Source organism: Halichoerus grypus, chromosome 6, assembly GCF_964656455.1.
Source record: "Halichoerus grypus chromosome 6, mHalGry1.hap1.1, whole genome shotgun sequence".
Lineage (NCBI taxonomy): Eukaryota > Metazoa > Chordata > Mammalia > Carnivora > Phocidae > Halichoerus > Halichoerus grypus.
The window spans coordinates 58544995-58565859 of NC_135717.1; the positions used below are offsets into that span (position 1 = coordinate 58544995).

General features: G+C 38.3%; 1 protein-coding gene across 1 annotated transcript in view; it reads left to right on the plus strand.

Moving 5' to 3' along the window:
* Positions 1-20865, plus strand: part of MALRD1 (MAM and LDL receptor class A domain containing 1) — an 806170-nt gene that overhangs the window by 646370 nt on the left and 138935 nt on the right. Inside the window, exon 35 of the mRNA XM_078074136.1 lies at positions 10521-10784. Coding sequence (XP_077930262.1) covers positions 10521-10784 — 264 coding nt within the window. The remainder of the gene's footprint in view (positions 1-10520; positions 10785-20865) is intronic.

The following is a 20865-nucleotide window of genomic DNA, read 5'->3' on the forward strand; positions in this document are numbered from 1 at the left end:
AATGCTTTTCCACTTTGATGGGCAGAGCAAAACTGCCTTTTTCATGAATTTATCCTTAATACTCCCCAATATAGGGAAGCCAAACCCTATTGCAGATTTTCCTAGCCTGAAGTTTACAGCTCTCCTATAATATAGCTTACATGGTGTTTTGTGATATGCATGGCTTATTTTCTGTCATTTTTTTGGTCCATGTTAAAAAATCACCATTGTCATCTTGTTTTGTGTGTGTGTATGTGTGTGTGTGTGTGTGTGTTTTAATATTAGTGAGAATGAGTGATCTTTAACTTTTAGGTTGATTGAGAAAAATATAAAATAAATTTCAAGTCAGCATATGATACAGAATAGATACTCATTTTATATCAGAAGTGATATGGTAATTATAGATGAATTATTTAAAACATGATTTTAATGTATGTTCATTTTTATAATTTTGTTTCAGTTAGTGATTCATGAGCCTAATTTTAAAATTAATAGTGATAATTACAAAAAAGCCAAAAGAAAATGGTAATCAGTCCATCCCAGCTCACTTATTGGCTTCTAGAATATTGTTAGATTTTAAATCTATTATTGTGGGTCATGAAGTCCTCATATTTTATCAAAGGTTGGGATAATTCCTTTCTACCCTGGGAAGGGATGTTACATTTAAAGGAAAAACAAAACACAAGAACCAGAAAATGGCATTAAATGCTAATACCAGGCAGGCTTATGTGAACAAGACCTGGATTTCCCCTTGTCTGCATTTGGAGCAACTTGCATGTTATACTATGAGACGGTTCTTATTTGATTTCTTGCTGATCATCAGACTGGAAGGAATTTTGTTAAATTAGGGGGAAAAAGTCCAAATGAAAACCATAGAAAACTCAGTCCCGATATGAACTCTGTTAGCCTAGCTGAATTTGACAAGTGCCTCACTCTGAACCTGAAGATAAACCACAGGTTACTGTTCTAACTGTCTTAAAGGTGAATGCTTTTATGTGAACACTGATATTATCATATAAACATATATTTCTGTATGTATGGCACATAAATACATAATATATACTTGAATGTATAAGTACTATGATGTCTATGTAAAACAAAACCTGGTGTAGTGATATAGCCATTTCTCTACCATATGAAAGCAGTAATCAACTCCTAAATTCCTAGTCATGTTTGGAAATTATCATAACCTTTGCCAAATCCTTTCTTTTCACTCAGAAATAGGGCCAACCGTTTTACCAGGCCAAGTGTGTCTGAGAGATTCTGGGAGCTTTTCATTGCCAAGGTCAATCTGGCTCTGTTTTGTTCTCTTGGGCTATTAGAGTCTATACTTTCATTATGGTTTTCCTAATTCCCTGGAACACATATGTTGTTACCTGGAAAACATCCAGACTTTAAGAAAACAAGTTTGTTTGTTTGTTGCCTAAGAAATAGGATAAAAAAGCGACACTGCTTCACTAAAAAAAAAAAAAAAAAAGATTTTTTTTTTAATTAAAAATGAAATGACTTCAACAATTCCGATAACAGTTTTTTTTCTGATAACATCTTATTGGCATGTGACAACATTTTACCCAGAAAGGACTGGTTACTCTTTCTGGAAATAGTTGGAAGTGGCAAAAACAGAAAACAACAACAACAAATAAAACACAACTTTCTTGGCTTAACAAAGAATAAATGGGTTTATATGTAGGAGTTATTTTTGCTAATATAAACTTGCTCAAAATAGAAAACATGAGGTTAGAGAAATAACCAGGTTTTGGTAAAAACAGGTCTAAAGAAATGACAGTCTGGGGCGCCTGGGTGGCTCAGTTGTTAAGCGTCTGCCTTCGGCTCAGGTCATGGTCCCAGGGTCATGGGATCAAGTCCCGCATCGGGCTCTCTGCTTTGCGGGAAGTCTGCTTCCCCCTCTCCCACTCCCCATGCTCGTGTTCCCTCTCTCACTGTGTCTCTCTCTCTCTCAAATAAATAAATAAAATCTTTAAAAAAAGAAATGATAGGCTGGGTTGTTTCTGCCAGATGGAGCAAATGATTGATCAATTAGGAGGTCAGTCCAAGTTCTAGAATATTCTGACCTTGCTGTTTGCTCCTTCTGGTCTTTCTGATTGTAATATAATTAACATAATGTTAGTCATGCCTTCCGTAGAATTCCATATGGGGCAAGATAACCCAATATACTTCAAAGTAATCACTTTTAATCATTTCATCAGAAAGGCAAAAATTAATCTTAACAATTATATGGCTTTTTAAATAATAATAATTCAATCATATACAACACTCTGAACTTAGAGGTAAAGCTACTGATTAATATTTCTCAAAATTAATATTGATTAAACATAGCTCGATTTATCTCTGTCTCTAGCGCCGGTACCCTATTAACTGGAAGTCATGGTATCAGCCATTTTCTCTGGTTGGGTCATAGAAGTAGTCAAGACACTAGAGCTGAGAGGTCTCTGAAAGACCACTGTAGAATTATATTTGACTCCTGAGTGGTCTTCTCTACCACCTGCCTCAGTAAATCATCTCTCTCTCCTTTGGCCTTCCTGAGACATGTACAACAGGTGTTTCTAAAGTGTGTATGGAATTGAACAACATTCCCTCACTGACAGCTTGCTTGAAACTCTCTAGATTTCCTTCATATATTTCTGGTGTGTGATGGAGACATAGCTGTCCACTCTCCATCTCAAGCCTCCTTCGCTGAGACAAAAATCTAATAATTGATCGGTGCCCAAATACTCAAAATTTCTGTAAGTAAAGCTTTCCTACTTACAGGATTGACAACAACATTTTCTTTCCCCAGTCCCTTCCGAGCCAGCAAAGAGTATAATACCATCATATCTGCAATGTTCATTATTTCCTCCGCAGTTGTAGGTTTGAGAGGGAGAACATGGATGAGGCTGGCATCAGGACAGTGGTACTTCATCCCGTAAGGACAGTGGATTTAATCCTGTAAGGCACTGGAGAACCATTTTTGAGTAGGAGTCTTCCTTTGGGGAATGTAAACTGGAAGCAATATGAAGCATGAATTTAAAAAGGAATGTATTTAATAATAAGGGCCCTAAAATTAGAAGTCAAGAGTTCAGCATTTGGGGAATCCTTTTTTTTAACTATTCAATAGAGTTGCAGGTAATGTGGGCCAGAGCTACCAAGTGAACAATAGCATTAGATTAGGTCAAGTACATAACACTGTGCATAATGGAGGCCACACCAGCATAGATATGTCTGACCAGGAACGGCCGCACCATCTGGAAATGATAAAATAGGAATGAATCTGTTAATCCACTAGGCTCTCTCTGCGTTCCAGGCCTCATGACAAGAAAGAAATGACCAGCAACATTTTATATTTGTATATGTGTTCCCACATTCACACATGTTTTAGGTTATTTGGGGTTAGATGATGGCAGTGAATTCTTCATTTATGCAATTTCAGTCATTTACGTTACTATCATTATTTTTTCGTTAGGAAGGAATTGGCCATAATCGTGGCAAACGTTGATGTGGAGTAAAAGTGATAACTCTTTGGGGGCCTTTGTCATAGGTCCTGTTTCCTCAGCTCTTGATTTTCCCTAAATATATTCTTTTCTTTCAAGTGTGCGACCTCCATATGAGCTGGGGGAGAGCGGGAACTCGGGCAGTAAGGCATTCACCCCTCCACAGCCTCGTGTGCTCTTTCCTTATGTTGCCCACCATCCCCCACCCAGCCCTTCTCCTCCACCGTTTCTATCACTCGTGAAGAGCTCTGTGGTTTCAAACCACCCTCCGATGTGCACGTGTGCATGTGTGCATACATGTGTACACACAATATTTGTACAAATGTACACATACACATATAAGGGCATTATATGTATGTCTATATACATTTTGAAATTCTTTCAGCTTTCTTCTATATTTATTTTAGCTTAGCCTTGAGTGGCTGCAACTCTTCACTTTGAAAATAATGATCACTTTCTGTTTGGCATCTGTTCTCAGGCTCTTATCAGCTTCCACACTGGATCCAACTTCTGGAAGCTTTTAGATTTCCCTTACTTTTGTCTCTTCTGTCAGACTTTTGATTTTTCTTGTTTGTGTAGCCCTTCTGACAAGCCAAATAAGCCCTCCTGACTTCTCAGATACTCTGCCTACTCCTCAGATGTCTCTGTGTACACCACACTCTTTTGTTTCTCTTTAGTCCAAACAGAGGTCACATCCCATCTTTCCAGGAATATTTAAGCTATTAGATATGGAAATTAAATAAGATCAAAATGATTCTCTCAGGACTCCAAATTAGAGATAACCATTATCAATGAAAAAAGAAAGGAACATTTTTATACTTTATGAAGGGTCCTTCAGGAAATATGAACGTAAAATTATAACTCAAAATACCCTCAAACCAAGAGTTCTGAAGAATTAAAATTAAATATATACATATGTGTGTGTATATAATATTTTCCCCCTCCTATAGTCTTATAATTTTTGTGTGATCTTTCTGAGTATTGTTAATGAGATCTGTGCCAGAGACAAACAATTACCAATTTATAACTGATGAATTTTATAGCAAGCATTTTACCATTTATGTCATTGAGTATGGCAATATTTGGCAAGAGCTTACTTCCTCCTCTTTAAAACTGAACTTCCTTGTGCATACTTTTTTCCTTTTAAAACAGGCAATCAATTTCGCCTTCATTAAGCGTATTATTCATAAAGATAAAAATCCATCGGATTATCCTTGGCACTTTAGGCTTTTATTGAATTTATATGAAAATCGTAAGAACGTTTCACTGTTTCACTGTAAATTATCAGTATAAAGTAATTTTTATTGGTATAAGAAAGACATTTCAACTGCTTCCCAAACTGAATGACCAAGGAAACTCAACAACCTGTAAGAGGACAAAGAAATACCTCAAATATCAGGAATTATGACTGTGTGCAGAGCACAGAATGAAGCACAATATGGTTTTCAGAAGAGTGTCTTAGTTACTGGGAATATGAATGTTAGTTAACAATGTCAGCTCCCCTTTATCCCAGGTGTTTTGTTTTTGTTTTTTCTTTTCCCTGTCCTGAGATTTATTACAAAACCAAAGGGCAGATTTATTCATATAGAGAGTGTTGTTTGTCAAAGTCCTTTATGTAAAATCCCATAGAACTTCTGAAGCAATTGGTAAAAACCCATAGTGTCCATATGAATGTATGATAGCTTCAGTTGCTAAATTATAGATTTATTAAAATATATTGGAAGGTTATTTTTTAGAGAATGTTTCAGTTTCTGTTTTTCTGATCTACCCTGTTTTGTGGCTTATTAAATCAATAGAAACAGTCATTTTGTCAATGCATTCTTTATTTTATCCATTTTGGTTATTTCACTGCATATTATCAAGGAAAGTAAAACTATTTAAACCATTGATTTATTATCCATCAGTTTAAGAAATACTTATTGAGCACACACCTCATGCCATTAACTTTTTGGACATTAAGGTGTCACTGTATTTTCAAACGAAGGTTGAAACTTCTCGACCTCTGACTTGGATTGTCTAAACTCAATGTGAAATCACAACTCTGAGCAAAAATTGAGTAAAGATGTGGCAAATAGGTGGTCACAGTGATGCAGCTACTCTTTCTTGATGGCGCTAGTATAGCTTCCATTGTGGGATTTTCCACTGGTTTCAGAATCACTCTTCCCAAAACAAACTTGCACACAAATCCCCTATACTCTAAAGCAACATTTCTTTTTTTTTTTTTTTTAATTTTTATTTATTTATTTGAGCCAGAGAGAATGAGAGAGAGAGAGCACATGAGAGGGGTGAGGGTCATAGGGAGAAGCAGACTCCCCACTGAGAGGGGAGCCCGATGCGGGACTCGATCCAGGGACTCCAGGATCATGACCTGAGCCGAAGGCAGTCGCTTAACCAACTGAGCCACCCAGGCGCCCTAAAGCAACATTTCTTAACCTGTTTTTGCCGAAACACACAAAAGTGAATGCTCATGTGCTTATCACACACCTAATGCGATGCGGACAAGAGAGCAGTGACTTAGGAACACTTTATGATGCTGCTTTATGATGCTGATCCACGCTTTTTCTCCCCTGGAGAAAGCATCCTTGGTGGGATATAGTGAGTCAGTGTAGCTTTACTCTTGGTACAGCCTGGAATCGGCTCCAATGTACAGAGAGTAAATCAATTGCAAAGTGTAACATGAGATGCACTTCATTAGTGATCTCAGCACACGTTAGACTTGTAATTCATTTGAGACACCTTCCCCCACAGCTAATATGAGATAGTATATTAGTGCGTGTGTGCGCATGTGCACACATGCACTAAGCTTTCACACCGGCCTCTGGCTTCTTCCTGCCCCAGCCTCAGATCCATGCAATACCTCCCATCAGATACAGCCTGAGAAAGGGTGACTTAAAAACAAGAAGAAGCACCTTTAAGTTCAACAGTGAATCATATTGTCAAAATGAGTCCACCATTTTCTTGGGAGTGCTTGTCTCTCCCTCTGTCACGGTCTCCACCATGTGAGCAATCCCCTCTCTCTCTTACTTTCTTTCACTTTTTCTATTCTGATGGTACCCCTAGGGGTATATGGAAAGGACGCTGTTTGCCCTGAATGTGCTATTTCAGCTCACTTTCCTGGCGTTGGTCTTAGTTTTGCTCTGATCACATTATGCTCTTCCACAAAGGCACCCCCTCATATAGTGAACAACAACGTGCATTTCCAACAAAGCATGCTAGGGTTGGGGCTGATCTGGCACTGTTCCCCTTATGTGTTCACTGACCTTGCATTTTAGTTCCACTGGTTTTAAACAACCTGACTAAGCAGCTCACTGGGCCTGGTAAGTAACAGGTCAATGTGCTTGGCCTATGCATACTACATTTATCAAAGTATTGTGTACTTTATTTTTTTTAAAGATTTTATTTATTAGAGAGAGTGCATGCAGGGAGAGGAGCAGAGGGAGAGGGACAAGTAGACTCAGTGCTGAGTGTGGAGCCCGACACGGGGCTCGATCCCACGACCCTGAGATCATGACCTGAGCTGAAATCAAGCGTTGGACGTGTAACCAACTGAGCCACCTAGGCACCCTGAAAGAATTGTGTACTTTATTTTTTTTTTAAAGATTTTATTTATTTATTTGACAGAGAGAGACACAGTGAGAGAGGGTACACAAGCAGGGGGAGCTGGAGAGGGAGAAGCAGGCTTCCCGCGGAGCAGGGAGCCCGATGCGGGGCTCGATCCCAGGACCCTGGGATCATGACCTGAGCTGAAGGCAGACGCTTAATGACTGAGCCACCCAGGCGCCCCAGAATTGTGTACTTTAAATGTCCAATTTTAGAAGGGATTTGGAGAAACTAGAACATAGAAATTTCAGAAGAAAAACACCAAGTATGAGTTACAGGCTAGAATACAGATTCGGAGGTATATTACTGCTGCTTTCTCTTAGATGATGCTTTCTTGCTGTGTCCTCACAAGGTGGAAGGAGCAAGAGTTATGTTCATGAGGGCTCTACCCTCATGAGCTAATCACCTCGGGAAGGCCCCATCTCCAGATATCATCACATTTTCCGCATATGAAATTGGGGGGACACAAACATGTAGTCTTTGGCATGACATGTACCCACCATTATACTGTCATACAGAAGAATTTCCCTGCTCTAAAAATCCCCTGTGCTCCACTCCTTTATCTCTTCTTCCCCCGCAACCCCTGGCAACCACTGAGCATTTTACTGTCTCCACAGTTTGGCATTTTCCAGAATATCATAGAGTTAGAATCTGGCACTATGTAGTCTTTTCAGACTGACTTTTTTTTTTTTTTTTCATTTAGTAATATGTATTTAAGATGGTGCTGAGAATCTTCTGGTTATAAAAAAGAAAAATTAATACTTAATTTCATTTTTTACAGAATTATATGAGAAAGATATCACCTGTAATGATTAGCTGACTCCACGGGTGAGACCCAAGAATAAATAACGTTTATTAACATTTTAAGAACACGTTCTTAACTTCTCAAAAGGATTGTGCAGCAGAACGCATTGAATTCAGAAGATAAATATGCCATGTCTTCCCAGAGTACTCATTTCATTTGACTACCTGGAGGAAGTTTTTTTTTATATTAAAAAAAAAAAAAGCATGGATATATTCTGGAGTAGAATACAGAATTTTCATTAGATAAAATGAGACTTAAGAGAAATGCTGAGCGTATGGAGAACTGCTTCTGGCTAAGATCCTATTTAGACTCCCCTAGGGATGCAAGTTCATGTTCCTCTTGCATCAGAAACACTTTAGTGAAAAATTTAAGAAGTGATTCAGAGAAATTCAGTAAAACAAGATACATTTTGGTGGTTAGAGAGTATCTTCGGTCTGGTTCCCAGGGAAGTGGACCCCGAGGCAGAGATTCCTGTGCAGCAAGCTGACTGGAAATTCTCCCAGCAACAAGCCTGTGGAGCAAAGGGAGGGCGACTGGGCAGAGGGACGGTAGGGGGCAATGCAGGCGCAGTAGGGGCCTCGACCGATGTCACGGGGACTCTGAAATCACACTGGCCCTTTCAGAGATGCCCCTAACTGAGGCATAGGGGCCAGGCCATTGTATGCCCAGTGCACCAGGGAGCTGTTCCCGGGAGGGTGTGTAACTTTAGAGGGAAGTTCCCGGGACTGGAGCTGTGAGCTGTCTGAAAACCTCCCGGCAGCTGTGGGATAGAACACCTTGATCTGGGTGGAGGAACCTGGGCAGCCCAAGACAGACACCACAGAAGGCAGCAAAAACCCACCAACTTCCTTGTAAAGAAGGACCTAGAACAAGTGAGTTCTGAGTACCTTTTGCTGTAAAGAATTCTGAAATAATGGAATCCCTACCTCCAAATGAAAAGGAATACACACACACACGCACACACACCATTCTGAACAGGAGAGAAGCATAAGGAATTTGTGCTTGTCTTGGAATATGGAAAATTAATTCCTTCATTTCTTTTTCAGCTCATAAAGATATTAAGTTCAGTGCATAAAATATTTTAGAAAAAAATCAAATTAAGAATGTCTGCCTTTCCTTAAATGTGGGATTAATCTAATGGATGTGTGTGTGTGTGTGTGTGTGTGTGTGTGTGTGTGTATAAAGGTATAAAAACTTAAATCCAATTTACTTTCTAAGTTTGAGTTTCTGAGGTGTATGTTGGAGCACTACAACTCTATATGCCGCTCTGACCTGTCAGTCGTGAGGTAAGAACATGGTAGCGGGGTCTCAGAGTCATGCATTTACCCCAGTTCAGTATGCTTGTTTCCATGAAAGGTTCCCTCAAATATATGGCTTTCACCACAGAGTTTGAATCTAAATATATCCTGGATATGTTGCCACTACTGAGTGAGTCGAGAGGAAGAGGAACTTTCAAATTTCATTTTTTTAAATAAATTCACATCATCATCCTAATGCATAAAACAAATTATTCTTATATAACTATATAATTAATTACATTATAATTATTCTTATATAATCTTACATATAATATATAATCTATATCATATATAATTATATAATCATAATTATATCATATATCTTCTATATAAGATATAATATATAATCTTATATGTAATTTAAATAATTTATGAATAAAAGTTGTTTTAAAATGTGAAGAACCCAAAACTATTGCTGAACTGGTCCCCACTATTATCTGACTATTTTTTTTCCCTTAATATACTGATGAGTCCATCAACAACTCTCAGAGAGACAATATGAGGTGTAAGGACGATTCCAGCAAATTAGTGCAATTATGTATATTCTCATATATTTCTGACCTCTGGAAATTGCAGCAAGTCAACAGTCTTTCCTCATGCTTTAGGTTTTGGCTTAGAGCTGATTTAAACCATTGTTGCAGAATAGTTTCATGTGCTAAAAATTTATTAAACTAGTATTGTGTCTTTGGACACTCAAAATTTATGGGCCTCATTTGAAAAATAAGTCGGTTGGATTTGAACTACATTATCTTCAAGATTCCTGCTAGTACAGTATCTTGCCATCCATTATGATTTCACTGGCGCTTTAGATACTGCAGCTTGTGACCTTTGAGCTGTCATCAAGAGCCAAGGGCAACGAGCAGTGTGACAAACCCATGGCAGATGTCTGCCTCTGTGACTCAGCCCTGACCAGGGTCTCAGGAGCCAAATTTCCCAAATGGAGACCACAAAATGTTTATCAACTACCCACTGGTAGAATGACAATTCCCTTCACAAAATTCTAAAACTGTGAACGCAGCTTTGCAAAGTGCTTAACTTAATGTGTAAAGTATCTTTACTCTCAAAGAAAATCTGATTTAGTGGTCAAATTTAAGACAGATGAACCAAAATTTCTCCTTTAATTTGAAATTGTCGTTTTTTTAAGAATGTTGTTTCTGAGGTTAAGATGAGCCATAGTCTCTAATAGCATCTGGATGTTTGTAGAGCTCTGATCATTCCTAACTGTAGATTAATTTACTTAAATTACCATAATGTTTCATATTTACCCGGGAGTGAATGTATCCTATAATGTTTCAACACTGGACAGAGCGATTATTCTCCTAATACGAAAACGACTTGCTTTCTGTTTAGGTCCTGTGGCACCTCAGCCATCACCCTGTGAAGCCTATCAGTTTTCTTGTATCTACACACGCCAGTGTGTCCCTCTCTCGGGGAAATGTAATGGACAGGAAGATTGCATAGACGGCTCTGACGAAATGGATTGTTCTCTCAGCCCCCCTCCTCAGCGCTGTGGTAAAATGGAGTTCCAGTGCTCGAGCAACGAGTGTATCCCATCCCTCCTGCTATGTGATGGAGTGCCCGACTGTCACTTTAATGAAGATGAATCCCGCTGCTGTGAGTTATTTCCACAAACTCAGTGTGCCAGGGAAGAAATGCAGTTTCGAAAGTATAAAGAGAGCTTGACAGATGAAGCAAAGTTCTCTAGAATCTTACCATGATTCTATCATCAATAACATAGTTGCTTGTATTATGTTGCTAAACAAAGCATAATGCCTAGCATTTTTTTAAATTAACATATAATGTATTATTTGTTTCAGGGGTACAGGTCTGTGATTCATTCAGTCTTACATAACACCCAGTACTCACCACAACACATACCCTCCCCAATGTCCATCACCCAGTCACCCATCCCCCCACCCCACTCCCCTCCAGCAACCGTCAGTTTGTTTTTTTTTCCTATTTATTGATTGAGTGATTGATTGATGTAGTGTTCCATGATTCATTGTTTGTGTATAACACGAGCCCTCTTTAATACCCATCACCAGGCTAAATCATCCCCCCTGGAACCCTCAGTTTGTTTCTCAGAGTCCACAGTCTCTCATAGTTCATCTCCCCTTCCGATTCCCCCCCCTTTCGTTTTTCCCTTCCTACTATCTTCTTTTATTTTTTTAACATATAATGTATTATTTGTTTCAGAGGTACAGGTCTATGATTCATCAGTCTTACACAATTCACAGTGCTTACCATAGCACATACCCTCCCCAATGTCTAAACAAACCCTCAGTTTGTTTCCTGAGATTAAGAATTCCTCATTTCAGTGAGATCATATGATACATGTCTTTATAGGATTGACTTATTTCACTTAGCATAATACCCTGTAGTTCCATCCACGTCATTGCAAATGGCAAGATTTCATTTTTTGATGGTTGCATAATATTCCATTGTATATATATACCACATCTTCTTTATCCATTCATCTGTTGATGGCCATCTTGGGTCTTGCCATAGTTTGGCTATTGTGGACATTGCTGCTATAAACATAGGGGTGCAAGTGCCTCTTCGGATCACTACATTTGTATCTTTGGGGTAAATACCCAGTAGGGCAATTGCTGGGTTATAGGGTAGCTCTCTTTTCAACTTTTTGAGGAACCTCCATACTATCTTCCAGAGTGGCTGTACCAGCTTGCATTCCCACCAACAGTGTAAGAGGGTTCCCCTTTCTCCGCATCCTCGCCAACATCTGTCATTTCCTGACTTGCTAATTTTAGCTATTCTGACTGGTGTGAGGTGGTATCTCGTTGAGGTTCTGATGTGTATTTCCCTGATGCTGATCGATGTTGAGCACTTTTTCATGTGTCTGTTGGCCATTTGGATGTCTTCTTTGGAAAAATGTCTGTTCATGTCTTCTGCCCATTTCTTAATTAGATTATTTGTTATTCAGATGTTGAGTTTGATAAGTTCTTTATGGATTTTGGATACTAGCCCTTTATCGGATAAGGCATTTGCAAATATTTTCTCACATTCTGTAGGTTGTCTTCTGGTTTTGTTGACTGTTTCCTTTGCTGTGCAAAAGCTTTTTATCCTGATGAAGTCCCAATAGTTCATTTTTGCTTTTGTTTACCTTGCCTCTGGGGACGCGTCTAGCAAGAAGTTACTGAGGCTGAGGTCACAGTGGTTGCTGCCTATGTTCTTCTCCTAGGATTTTGGTTGCTTCCTGTCTCACATTTAGTTCTTTTATCCATTTTGAGTTTATTTTTGTGTATGCTGTAAGGAAATGGTCCAGTTTCATTCTTCTGCCTGTGGCTGTCAGATTTTCCCAGCACCATTTGTTGAGGAGACTGTCTTTTTTCCATTGGACGTTCTTTCCTGCTTTGTCGAAGATTAGTTGACCATAGAGTTGAGGGTCCATTTCTGGGCTCTCTATTCTGTTCTGTTGATCTATGTGTCTGTTTTTGTGCCAGTACCATACTGTATGAGTTCTAGCAGTTTTGGGGTGGAGTCTTTTGGGTTTTCCACATAAAGTATCATATCATCTGCAAAGAGTGAGAGCTTGACTTCTTCTTTGCGGATTCGGATGCCTTTTATTTCTTTCTGTTGTCTGATTGCTGTGGCTAGGACTTCTAGTACTATGTTGAATAGCAGTGGTGATAGTGGACATTGCTGCCATGTTCCTGACCTTAGGGGGAAAGCTCTCAGTTTTTCCCCATTGAGAATGATATTTGCTGTGGGTTTTTCATAGATGGCTTTTATGGTGTTGAGTTGTGTACCCTCTATCCCTACACTCTGAGGAGTTTTAATCAAGAAAGGAGGCCATTTTGTCAAATGCTTTTTCTGCATCTATTGAGACGATCCTATGGTTCTTGTTCTTTCTTTTATTAATGTATTGTATCACATTGATTGATCTGTGGATGTTGAACCAACCTTGCAGCCCAGGGATAAATCCCACTTGGTCGTGATGAATAATCCTTTTAATGTACTGTTGGATCCTATTGGCTAGTATTTTGGTGAGAATTTTTGCATCCATGTTCATCAAGGATATTGGTCTGTAATTCTCCTTTTCGATGGGGTCTTTGTCTGATTTTGAGATCAGGATAATGGTGGCCTTATAAAATGAATTTGGAAGTTTTCCTTCCATTTCTACTTTTTGGAACAGTTTCAGAAGAATAGGTATTAATTCTTCTTTAAATGTTTGTTAGACTTCCCCGGGGAAGCCATCTGGCCCTGGGCTCTTGTTTGTTGGGAGATTTTTGATGACTGCTTCAATTTCCTTAGTGGTTATGGGTCTATTCAGGTTTTCTATTTCTTCCTGGTTCAGTTTTGGTAGTTGATACATCTCTAGGAATGCATCCATTTCTTCCAGATTATCTAATTTGTTGGCACATAGTTGCTCATAATATGTTCCTATAATTGTTTGTATTTCTTTGGTGTTGGTTGTGATCTCTCCTCTTTCATTCATGATTTTATTTATTTGGGTCCTTTCTTTTTTTCTTTTTCTTTTTCATAAGTCTGGCCAGGGGTTTATCAATCTTATTAATTCTTTCAAGAACCAGCTCCTAGTTACGTTGATCTGTTCTATTGTTCTTTTGGTTTCTATTCCATTGATTTCTGCTCTGATCTTTATTATTTCTCTTCTCCTGCTGGGCTTAGGCTTTATTTGCTGTTCTTTCTCCAGCTCCTTTAGGTGTAGGGTTAGGTTGTGTATTTGAGACCTTTCTTGTTTCTTGAGGAAGGCTTGTATTGCTATATACTTTCCTCTTAAGACTGCCTTTGCTGCATCCCAAAGATTTTGAACAGTTGTGTTTTCATTTTCATTGGTTTCCATGAATTTTTTAATTCTTCTTTAATTTCCTGTTTGACCCATTCATTCTTTAGTAGAATGCTTTTTAGCCTCCATGTATTTGAGTTCTTTCTGACTTTCCTTTTGTGATTGAGTTCTAGTTTCAGAGCATTGTGGTCTGAAAATAGGCAGGGAATGAAACCAATCTTTTGGTACCGGTTGAGACGTGATTTGTGACCTAGGATGTGATCTATTCTGGAGAATGTTCCATGGGCACTAGAGAAGAATGTGTATTCTGTTGCTTTGGGATGGAATGTTCTGAATATATCTGTGAGGTCCATTTGGTCCAGTGTGTCATTTAACGTCTTTATTTCCTTGTTGATCTTTTGCTTAGATGATTTGTCCATTTCAGTGAGGGGGTTACTGTATTGTTGTCAATGTGTTTCTTTGCTTTTGTTATTAATTGGCTTATATAATTGGCTGCTCCCATGTTAGGGGCATCGGTATTTACAATTGTTAGATCTTCTTGTTGGATAGACCCTTTAAGATCTGTCGTTTCCTGACTTGTCATGAGGTTTTGATTTGGATTTCCCTGATGCCGAGCAGTGTTGAGCACTTTTTCATGTGTCTATTGGCCATTTGGATGTCTTCTTTGGAGAAATGTCTGTGTTCTCTGCCCATTTCTTGATTGGATTATTTGCCCTTCGGGTGTTGAGTTTGATAAATTCTTTATAGATTTTGGATGCTAGTCCTTTATCTGATATGTAATTTGCAAATATCTTCTCCCATTCTGTTGGTTGTCTTTTAGTTTTGTTGACTGTTTCCTTTGCTGTGTTTGCTTAACATTTCTGGAAACATTCTGTTTGTAGTCACACTAATCTCTGTTAAACTTACCTGATTTCCTTTTTTATTTACATTTGGGCCATTCATGTGGGGGATGCTCCTATGTAATTATCTTTTTTTATTGTTGCTATTACAATCTGTCACCATGCAAACTTACTACAGTATTATGGACTACATTTCCTATGCTGTACTTTTCATCCCCATGTCTTATTTAATAACTGGAAGCTTGTACCTCTTAATCCCCTTGACTTACTTTGCCTAAACCATAACCCCTCTACCTTCTGGCAGCCACCAGTTTGTTCTCTGTGTTTATGATTCTATTTCTGTTTTTGCATGTTTTTTAGATTACCCATATGAGTGAAATCGTATGGTATGTGTCCTTCTCTGTCTGACTTATCTGACTTAGCATAATACCCTTTAGGTCTGCTCATATTGTCACAAATGGCAGGATTTCATTCTCTTTTTGGCTGTATAATATTCCAGTGTGTCTGTGTGTGTGTGTGTGTGTGTGTGTGTGTATCACATCTTTATCCATTCATCTCACAATGGGTGCTTGGTTTGCTTCTGTATCTTGTAAATAAGGCTGCAGTAAACATAGGGTTGCATATATCTTTTTTCGATTTAGTGTTTTGTTTTCTTTGGATGAATACCCAGATGTGGAATTACTAGATCATCTGGTAGTTCTCTTTTTAATTTTTTGAGGAACCTCTGTAGTATTTCTTGTTTTTGTTGTTGTTGTTTGTTTGTTTTGTTTTTATCATGGCTGCACCATTTTACATTCTCACCAATTGTACACAAATGTTCCTTTTTCTCTGCATCCTAAACAACCCTTGTCATTTCCTGTCTTTGACACTAGCCATTCTTACAGGTGTGAGGTGGTATTTCTTTGTAGTTTTGATTTGTATTTCCCTGATGATGAATGATGTTGAGCAAATTTTCATGTGTCTGTTGGCCATCTGGATGTCTTCTTTGGAAAAATGTCTATTCAGGTCCTCTGCCCATTTTTAACCAGATGACGGTGTGTGTGTGTGTGTGTGTGTGTTCAGTTGTATATTTTGGATATTAAGCCCTTATCAAGTACATCATTTGCAAATATCTTTTCCAATTTAGTAGGGGTTCTTTTTTTTTTTTTTTAGTTGATAGTTTCTTTCTCTGTGCAAAAGCTTTTTAGTTTCATGTACTCGAAATTGATGATTTTTGCTTTTGTTTCCCTTGCCTAGGGAGACAAATCCAGAAAAATATGCTAAGGCCAATGTCCAAAAGTTTACTCCTATATTTTCTTTTAATTGTATGGCTTCAGGTCTTACATTTAGGTCCTTAATCCATTTTGACTTTCTTTTTGTATGTGGTGTAAGAAAATGCTCCAGATTTATCCCTTTGCATGTAGCTGTCCAGTTTTTCAGCACCATTTATTGAAGGGACTGTCTTTTCCCCAGTGTGTACTCTTGTCTCCCTTGTCGTAGATTGATTGCCTTAGATGCCTGGGCTTACCTCTGAGCTCTATTCTATTCCATTGATCTGTGTGTCTGATTTTCTGCTGGTGCCATACTATTTTGATTATTATAGATTTGTAATATAGTTTGAAATGTGGGATTGTGGTGCCTCCATCTTTGTTCTTCTTTCTCAAGATTGCTTTGGCTATTTGGAGTCTTTTATGGTTCCATACAAATTTTAGGATTATTTGTTCTAGTCCTGTGAAAAATACTATTGGTATTTTGATGGGGATTCAGTTGACTCTGTAGATTGCTTTGAATATTTTGGACCTTTTAGCAATTTTAATTCTTCTAATCCATGAACATGATATATCTTTCCACTTATTTGTGTTGTTTTCAATTTCTTTCATCAACGTCTTACAGTTTTCAGCATACAGATCTTTCACCTCCTTGGTTCAATTTATTTTTAGATATTTTTTGATGCAATTGTAAATGGGACTTTTTACCATTTTAACAAAGGTTTGTGGAAATGGATTGAGGACATGTAGTTATAATTTCTTCCCAATGCAAGTATTTATGAAAATGGCTCAAGCAAAGGGCTATCAGCAAATATTCATTTTAATGAATATATGTAGGTAGAGGTTGGACCTAGACCACTACCTGGGTAGCTATCATGTCATTAAGAGTTCATGGAATAGTAAATCCTAAGGACATGGGTTTTAATATCATCCTTATCACTTACTACATATGCAGGTTTGGGAAAGTTATTAGAATCAGTCTTATCATCCATGTAATATTACCTTTTAGGGCTGTGAGGATTTGAGAGAATATGAGGAAAATCCTCAGCCCTGCATTCAGCACCTTCTACTTTTATTATAACTAGACTATTCATATAAGGAAGGGAGAGCGTTGGTTAAGAAGCAATTACATAAATCATTAAGGTGAGCACAAAAGTATGGTGAGTCAAAGCACCAGTACCATCTCATTTAATTATTTGTTTGCTTGGTGTTATATTATACTGTATTATATATTTTGACATAGGTTGCAGTAATAGAGCTACACAAACCACATGTTAGTAACCACTTTTTCTTTTAAGTAGTGAAAAACAGCTTGGAACATAACTGTCCGAGGGGACACTGAAAGAAATGTAAGGCGATTTCAGTGTCTTGTCTAGAGTGGGCATCAGGAATTATAACAATCAGAAAAGGAGTACAGATGAATGCAAGAAAGGGGAGACAGCGTTTGGCTGTTTGAAGGTTTCAGTTATAAATAAGTGAACTTCTTTTCCTAGTTTAGGCTTAGAGATTGGTTTTCCATTTCCCTGTGATTTCCTCCACGTATATTCTTTCTGTAATAAAGCCAGCTTGTCAAGTCTTATAATATTTTCTTAGAGGAAGGTAAACAAATGGAAGTGAATGAAGAAGAGAAAACCTGCCAAGTAATTTATCCCTATTCCCATCAGGGCTCTAATGTAATTTGGTTGATAGAAATCTTATTAAGTTCAATAGAGTCATATGATATTTGATTTCAAATAAGAATGCTATTTAAATAGAAGCTTAGGAAAGTACAGTATCCTTATACTTTGAGACACTCTCTGGAAACTTGGTGTTTGATGAGGGAGTCACATACGAAGTTCTGCTCCTAAAGGGAAATAAGCCCATGCTAGGAATAGACTGGTATCATGAGAGTATTGCTTCTATCCATCTCTGAAATATTTAATTATGTTGTGAGTCTGTAAGGAAAATTGTGTGAAAATAAACTAGGGAAAAAATGCTAGAGCAAATTTACAGAATAAAAGCACCTAATGATGACAGTTTACCAAATGATTAAAGGCATACTAGTTTGTTTGTTTTTTCTGGGCTTACCTATTAATTTAGAATGGGGACTTTTTAAAATTCACAATCATTTCTTCATTCACAAACTCTCATTAAGAATGCAATTTATGCCACATATTGTATTGGGCATTGATGACCGATAGATATGGTATTAGACCAACTCAGGTTGTAGATACATTATATATTACTGAAAGTGATAGTTAAGAATAAAATGTGGTAAGTTCTGTGACAGAGATAAACACAGAGTTATTGAATACATAGGGTACTTCCTAACTGTGGTTCTAGGGAATCTGTAAATTTTAATAAGAAAAGTGATTGCCAATTTGGAAAGACAGTAGTCCTTAGGCAAGTGAAGTAGAAATGCTTGATTCCAGTAAAGGATGGTCTGGAAATAGAGAAAAAGTGTTTGCCTGAAGCAAATTTTGTATAACTGGAGTAGAGTTTGTGGTGAGAGATGTAGAAGTAAGTCTGGAGAGATAAGCAGGGACTAGATCTTGAAGAGTCATTCCTCACCCATCATTGCCACCACCACCCACTGTTCAGGTAGTTCATGGAATGCATTGGAGTGAGGGAGGGGCTGGCTAGGAGATGTCACACTCAAGTACAAAGGAATCAATTGGGGAACAGTGTGAAGGAAAGATTTTGATTAGATTTCAGAGATGTTCAGGTGAAGAGGAAGAGAAAGTAATCAAGAATAGTTTCCAAGGTTCTGATTTGGGCAACAGGACAGCGAATGTGCCATTTCCTGATCTGGGGCAAATGGGAAGAGAAGCACCTCTTCGGGGAAGATGGTGGCTTCGTTTTTAAACGTGTTGTGATTGTGGTATTTATGGCACATCCACATGGAAATACTCAGAATGTATTCAGAATGGATATGTGGTGCTCAGGAAAGAGAGAAAGCAATTTATATAAATCACGGGGCCTTCAGCATACATGCTTGAAGGAGATAATACAGAGAGGAAGACAAAAGGTGGAGGACAGTTAAGAAAAAAATACACACTGAAAGACACTGAGATGTGGTCACAGGCACAAGAGGACGGCGAAAAGAGAGTGATAACCATAAATGAAATGTAGAAAGCCTTAAGTACAGAGAGTATTCAGAGGTTGGAATGTTTTTGAGAGATCGTGTAAGATCAGGCCTAAAAACTATGTTGGGAAAAGCACAACAGAATTCCTGGTGATCTTGGAAAGGCAACTTGCTATGGACAGGAAGGGCAGAATTCTGAAGCCAATCTTTTATAGAGAAAGTAGGCAAAGGGAGAAATCAACTGTAGACAACTCTTCCAAGCAGTTGGCACTTGGAATGTGATGTAGGACGAAATAAGAGGTGGGTTTTTTTTTTTTCAAGTTGGTTTGTTTTGAGAGCCTTGCACATGTTTAAATGTTGTAGGAATAAGGATTCTGAAGTGGTTACAATTTAAGCAGGGAAATCAATAGCAAATGGTATTTAAAGGCCTTTTATTCTTGCAAAAATAAATGTTCTAGTGATCAGAATGTTTATATAAACCTGTGATGAGTTCAGCATTTAAAAATAATTCATATTTAATATTGTCTTTCCGCTGGAAACACGTTTTTTTAATAAACTGAAGTGGTACATCTTTACAAAAAAATCCCCCTTCCCTTAAAAAGAAAAAGAAAAAAGGACAAAAAATCGGTATGGTTTAATTATAAGGGAAAATAGCATAAAACTAGGAGCATTCCTCTTACTGATATTCCCTCAGTTCATCAGATGTTGTATCAGTCAATATCCTGGCAAGACAGAGATGGCACATTGATATTGTAAAATTTGAGATTATTTTAATAAAGGGGTTATTTATAGGGAAATAGTATGCAGAAAGAAACCACAACAGATAGTAAAAGCAGGAGCTGTTATCCCCCATAGACCAAACGATGTGAGAGGAGGGAAGATTTGTCTTAATCTGGAATCAAAGAGAGCTGCTTGATACAAGGTGGGGGAATAGCTGCCCAGGGTGATCTCACAGCGTCTTCCATCCATGTTCCCTCTTGCTGGTTCTACATGTCAGCCAAACCCAAGGAGAAGCTAGAGGACAAAGAAGCATGTGGATGTGTCCTTTCTAGTTCAGCTTCCTGGAACCTGAGCATAGAGAGAAGATGCAGAAAGTTTCAGGAGAGGCCCATGGAAGCTATCCATCAGTGATGGATGTGACTGTGGAAAAGATAGGGAAGTGGATGAGATCGGGCGCGTTTAGGGTGGGATGTGCAAGACTGTTGAATCACAGATCTGTACCTCTGAAACAAATAATACATTATATGTTAAAAAAAAAAAAAAGAAGAAGATAGCAGGAGGGGAAAAATGAAGTGGGGGAAATCGGAGGGGGAGATGAACCATGAGAGACGATGGACTCTGAAAAACAAACTGAGGGTTCTAGAGGGGAGGGGGGGAGGATGGGTTAGCCTGGTGATGGGTATTGAGGAGGGCACGTTCTGCATGGAGCACTGGGTGTTATACGCAAATAATGAATCATGGAACACTACATCAAAAACTAATGATGTAATGTATGGTGATTAACATAACATAATAAAAAAAATGTACTGTTGGAAAAAAAAAAGATAGGGAAGTGGATAGTCTACCCACTTTCTTTTTTTCTTTTTCTTTTTTTAATTTGACACAGAGAGATAGTGAGAGAGAGGGAGCACAAGCAGGGGGAGCTGCAGAGGGAGAAGCAGGCTTCCCGCCGAGCAGGGAGCCCAATGCGGGGCTTGATCCCAGGACCCTGAGATCATGACCCAAGCCAGAGGCAGCCGCTCAACCAACTGAGCCACCCAGGCGCCCTCTACCCACTTAT